We start from the raw sequence: 5,607 nt of genomic DNA on the forward strand, positions 1-5,607 counted from the left end.
GGTCTATGGCCACGCTTTTATGAGGGTGGCGATTGTATAGAGATTTGGCCACATTTTTTTTGCTACACTTCAAAAGCGTGGCGAAAAGGATCAATGGCCACGCTTTTATGAGGGTGGCAATTGATGCGAGATTTGGCTACGTTTTTTTTGCCACGCTTAAAAAGCGTAGCCATAGAGAGAAACCGGCACGCTTTTAAAGCGTAGCGACAGGGGTTTACTATTGTGGCGTTTTAAAAGCGTAGCCGTTTCCAAAAAGCCTTTTGGCACGCTTCAAAAGCGTGGCCAAAAGACTCCCCCAAAAAAAAATTTTCAAAGAGCTCGTACCCTTCAAATTAAAATGTCTTAAAGTTATAACTTCAAATTAAAATCTTTCAACGAGCTCGCTCCTTCTTCATTCAAAGACCCTAAGCCCAAACTCCTCTTTCAAACATTAAGCCCCATTTCATTCAGAAGATAACCCTAAGCCCTCTCTTCATTGTGCCTCACCCTAACCCTCTCTTCATCTTGCCTCACCCTCACCCTAACTCCGCGACGACGACACTCCGTGAAGAACGTCGCTGCGCTCGCAATGCCTCCGCCGGAAATCCCTCTTCCGGCACCCCTAACCCTCCTTCTGTGGTGATTCTCTCATGCGGTGACTCCCTCTGCTCACTTGCCGTCGCAAACCCGCCGTCGATGCTCCCTTTGCCGCTGCTTCCTTCCGTCACTGCAAACCCCTAACCCCTTCCGCGCCGCTCCCTTTTTCGTGCAGGCCGGGGCCCCTTCCATCGATGCTTCATTGCTGGTTTTGAGAGTTGGTAAGCCCTATTTATTAAAGTCTGTAATCAAACCAGATAACAAAAGAGAGTTGAAGTTTAATTTAAGTAGCAAGTCTCTGTAATCAAATCAGTGCATATGAGTTGGTTGTGGTTGTGTTGTGTTGAATGTGTTAGTTGAATTGATTTTTTTTTTTTGGTTAATATTATTTTTGGGTGCTACTGAATTATCGAATAGAACAGAACTGATGTTATTAAACTCTGAATTGATTTATTAAAATCTTCTTTCTCTTTCTTTCGGTAGATTATGTCCTTGTTTTTCTTCAAAATGTCCACTTTCTTTATTATTATCATTTTGGTTATTGTTAATTTGTGGTTGCAATTCTTTTAGGTAACCCAGCCGCCTGGTGATTCAATTTCCAGCCTTTGTTTCAGTCCCAGGGCCAATTTTGTTGTCACTACTTCATGGGATAACCAGGTTTGAGTTTGACTTGGATATTAGGGCATATTTTTTTGTTAATGTTTTGTGTTATTTCTATTTTTTAATGTTAGTTCACAAAAGAAAAATTGTCACAATGTTATCTTTTTGGTGTTTCTTGCTTTTACGATTAACTTCTCAAACTGAAAGGGATATGATGTTTTTTATAATTAGTATTAGAAAGAAGAAATGGTGACAGAAAATACTTCTGAAACTAAACCAGCTCTTTAAATTTATGTGAAGAAAAGGCTCTTATGTTGTGTTTAATTGTTTGATAGACAAATGTTTTTTTTTTTGGTGAATTTCTTTTGTCAATATCGTAGGTTCGATGTTGGGAGGTTTCAAGGAATGGAACTGTTATCAACAGCACACCCAAGGCTTCAACATCTCATGACCAACCAGTAATGAATTTCTGCTCATTTTATTAAAAAAAAAGAAAAAGAAAAAATTATTATTAGTGGTATTACTGAAAATTTCTTTTGGACTGAGATGGCATTATAATTAATGTTCTCTTTTATTGTTTAAGGTTTTGTGCTCCACTTGGAAGGATGATGGAACACCAGTTTTCTCCGGAGGCTGTGACAAGTAAGTCAAGATGTGGCTGCTTTGGATCTAGTTTTCTTTCTAGTTTTGGTAGTTGATCCAAGTTTTGTTTTTAATGCGGAAAAAAGGTTTTGTTTTTGTTAAGTTTTTTTTTGGTGACTCCATTTTATCAAGTTTTAACGCTAATTAATCACTTGACCAAAAAAAAAAAGCTGATTAATCCACCTAAAATGAGGCATGGCGCCAAAATTTAAGAAATGATGTATGAAAGCAGAATTCAGAAAAAGCAGTTCCTGACCAAAACAAATAAAAGGAAAGCAGTTAAAGTTGGCTGATTTTGATTGTGTTGCAGAAATATTTACCTCTTGAGGAAGGTGCCAAAGTACATAGCCATATATGTGAAGAGTAGGGTGAAATAAATCAAATCATGTGAAATTATCTTATTTGAGTGTATCTGATCCAAATTCACATGCTGCTATACATGGTAAAGAGTAAAGACAAATACATTGTAGGGGTATATACTATACTATATACACATGATTTGAACCTTTGCTTTTCTATTCCAATGGGGCCATGGGGTACGGTCCTCCAAAGTAGACCTCCCTCCCTTCTTAAACCTAATTATCATAACCACGTAATGTATGAAATATACATGTATTTGTCTGTAAATTGATTTTATTAGATTACTTTATAGCATAAATATGACTTTGGATATGCTGTTGCTAGGATCCCAGGAACAAATATATACTATGCACTCTTATCCTTTAACATGAGACACTTTTCACGTTATGCCGACAGTTATATCCACCTTATAGGGAATCATCTTATTTTCAACATTCTAAGCTAAATTTGGAAAAATGTTCAGTGTGTATCGTTATTTTTTTTAGTTTCTATATGTTTGGAGCGCAGATAATACATTGTGTTGTTGCTTAATGATAAATTCATAATAATAATGTGACTAATAATGTATAAATCAAATATATAACTTCAAAACATTTAGTTTAAACAAGTTAATGTACTATGAATAATGATCACTTAATCATTTTCTTCAGAGTGGTCATTTATATATATAATTATTTATATGTTTATTTAATAATTTTAAATTTTTAAAAAATATAATTTCATAATAATTCTCTGTCGTATTAATAAAAAAAATTCCCTTCCTTATATCATTTCGATTCTCTCTGTCGGCTCACTGCTACTTTATAGAGAGAGACCTCCATATCTCATTACTGTGCTTTCTCTTAATCTTTAATGTACTTTTTTTTTATATTAGAACTAATATTATATATGTCTAATCTAATGAATAAGGTATATAATATGTACATGTATCTATCACTAACACAATATTATCCCGTAATAACCTAACATATACCAATTCATATTTATATTGTCCATTATTTTAAGTGCATTATTAGATTCCCTTTTTTTATTAAAAAAAAAAAATCAATTGAAATTTCATGGTGGGTGATGACTAAGATGATATTCAGAGAAACAGTTTTGCTTTCAATGTGTGATGATGAATAAAAGTTCTATCTTATCAGGGAGCTAGGAAGGGGAAATTATTTGAGAATCGAAAACAATTAAAAAAGATCATTGTCATGCATATTACAAGGACATAATCACTTTTAGGTTTAGGGTTTATTTTCTGGTGGCTAAAAAATGTTGGTGATGAAATTCTATCTTTCAACCATGTCATATGAAAAACTTTCAAGCTTGATTAGACTGTAATTTTCATTTTTGTCTCCCTTATTCAATTTTCTCTATCGCAAATTAAATAAACACTAGATTAGTTAGATCTTAGGTGTAATAATGTGTGTGTATATGGTTTTCAGGAGAGCAGTGTTGAGCGAGATGATATTAAAGAACTTTTTAGTGAGGTAAGTTGCTGAAGCTGTACATAGTCCTTTGCCAGAAGTTTCTGTTCTACTTATTACTTAACAAAGAACCCTTTGGAGTACTTGAGTTTGTAGAATCAGTGAATAACAAAAGGAATTTTGACTTTTAGAATCATGAAGATCTATTTTTCTATTTGGTTTTACTTTTAAGGCTTAGTAGAGGGAAATGAATCACTTAATTTAGTTAGAAAAGATAGTCGTAAATGCAGTTTCATGTTTTGGCATTGATACTTCTATCTCCTTCATTTTCTCCTGATCTGTTGATTCAGCTATCAATGTTTAAGAAGAATTATGACCATCTTCCAAAAGATATATACTTTGAAAATTACAAAGATTTTGTACGTGGGAATCCAAACTACTTTTTGACTTAAGAAAATGGTAAATCAGCTGCCTGTATACAAGATCATCTTCGTCCAAATGGTGCACACAGATGGGATAAGTACATGAAATCCCCAACTGATGAGTATTCATTATAGTGTTCATTATTTCCTCTGTAGTAAGTTCAATTACTCTCTGCTGCTACAAGGACAATAACACAGCCATGGCTGCTTCAGTTTCAACCATAGGAGCTGTCAAAGGAACTCCAGTATGATACTTTTACCTTACTTTGTTATTTTCAATTAATTCTATTCACTCAATTTATCACTTCTAGTTTTAAACTATGTATAAGATTAAGATAGTAAATGGATTGGATGCAGTGTGAATTAGTAATCAGTTATAGATACCAAATTAGAAAAATAATGATCATGCGGACTATGGATACATACATATCATTAATTTGTGAGTTATCAATATATTTAGATGCGGTTCATGATTTCTTGTATAGTTAAAAAAACTAGATTAGAGTTTTGAATAGAGTAGTAACTCTTAAATAACAAGAGAATAATGTAATTTTACATTGCAGGTGAGTTTGAATGGTTCTGGAGCTGTGGCTTCATCAGTTCCCAATTCATCAGCTTTCTTCGGAAGCAACTTGAAGAAGATTACATCAAGAATCTACAGCAGTAGCAAGGTTTCCTCCGGAAGCTTCAAGATTGTGGCGATCGATGAGGACAAGCAGACAGGTACGGACAGATGGAAAGGGTTGGTCTATGATATCTCAGATGACCAGCAAGACATCACAAGAAGGAAGGGTATTTTGTAGTTTTTAGAGGATGTAGATAATGTAATAGTTATTGGAATTGTAATGCATGTATTACAAATTTATGGGTAGTTGTTATCACTTTGATTTTTTGTTAGAGCTTGTCATGTGATCAATCACTATATTTGGTGTACAAGTTTATGAAGGTTTTATATTGTTAATAGTAATTAAAATTGTTATGAAGGTTTTATATTGTTTAAATTTTACATTATTTATGAATTTTGTTAGATTTTATTATGAAGATTAAAAAAAAACAATTGAACTTCAACAAATTCCATACAGCAGCCACTTTTCGCCACGCTTTAAAAGGGTAGCTATTCCATACACGTAGCTATACCTTTAGCTATTGGCACGCTTTAAAAGCGTAGCCATATCTCTCACTACTGGCACGCTTTAAAAGCGTAGCCATATCTCGCGACTTTGCTACACTTTAAAAGCGTAGCCGTATCTCTAGTTATTGGCACCCTTTAAAAGCGTAGCCATATCTCTTGCTATTGTTACGTTTTAAAAGTGTAGCCATATCCTTTCGCATACGGCCACGTTTAAAAGCGTGGCAATAGATAAAAGCGTGGCGACAAAAAAAGCGTGGCCATAGGTCACTAAAAGCGTGGCGATAGAGCAACCGGCACGCTAACAGTTGTGACCCTTTCAAAAGCGTGCCGGTTGCTCAAAAAGCGTGGCGAAAAGCTATCGCTACGCTTTTTCCCACTTTTCGCCACGCTTTAAAAGCGTAGCAAAATCCTGGTTTTCTTGTAGTGTCTAGCTCCCTTGGAGGTTTGCAACCATGATATT

The 5,607-nt window shown here is 34.6% G+C and overlaps 1 protein-coding gene across 5 annotated transcripts; it reads left to right on the top strand.

Moving 5' to 3' along the window:
- The first annotated feature begins 278 nt into the window (after nucleotides 1–278).
- Nucleotides 279–4,998, top strand: LOC140177968 (ribulose bisphosphate carboxylase/oxygenase activase 2, chloroplastic-like). Of its 5 annotated transcripts, none has more exons than XR_011869774.1 (8): nucleotides 359–797; nucleotides 1,147–1,233; nucleotides 1,557–1,634; nucleotides 1,760–1,818; nucleotides 2,129–2,260; nucleotides 3,612–3,656; nucleotides 3,944–4,260; nucleotides 4,579–4,998. XR_011869774.1 is itself a non-coding variant. In XM_072212011.1 (8 exons), the coding sequence occupies exons 7-8, from the start codon at nucleotides 4,216–4,218 to the stop codon at nucleotides 4,816–4,818; spliced, it is 285 nt and encodes a 94-aa protein (XP_072068112.1). In that variant the 5' UTR covers nucleotides 359–797; nucleotides 1,147–1,233; nucleotides 1,557–1,634; nucleotides 1,760–1,818; nucleotides 2,129–2,260; nucleotides 3,612–3,656; nucleotides 4,062–4,215; the 3' UTR covers nucleotides 4,819–4,998. The 5 variants fall into 5 exon arrangements, 4 of the variants coding, with proteins under 4 accessions (XP_072068110.1, XP_072068112.1, XP_072068111.1 ...); XM_072212011.1 differs by having other exon boundaries at nucleotides 4,062–4,260; XM_072212009.1 differs by lacking the exon at nucleotides 2,129–2,260 and having other exon boundaries at nucleotides 279–797.
- Nucleotides 4,999–5,607: the final 609 nt, after the last annotated feature.

This window comes from Arachis hypogaea, chromosome 13, assembly GCF_003086295.3.
Source record: "Arachis hypogaea cultivar Tifrunner chromosome 13, arahy.Tifrunner.gnm2.J5K5, whole genome shotgun sequence".
Taxonomy (NCBI): domain Eukaryota; kingdom Viridiplantae; phylum Streptophyta; class Magnoliopsida; order Fabales; family Fabaceae; genus Arachis; species Arachis hypogaea.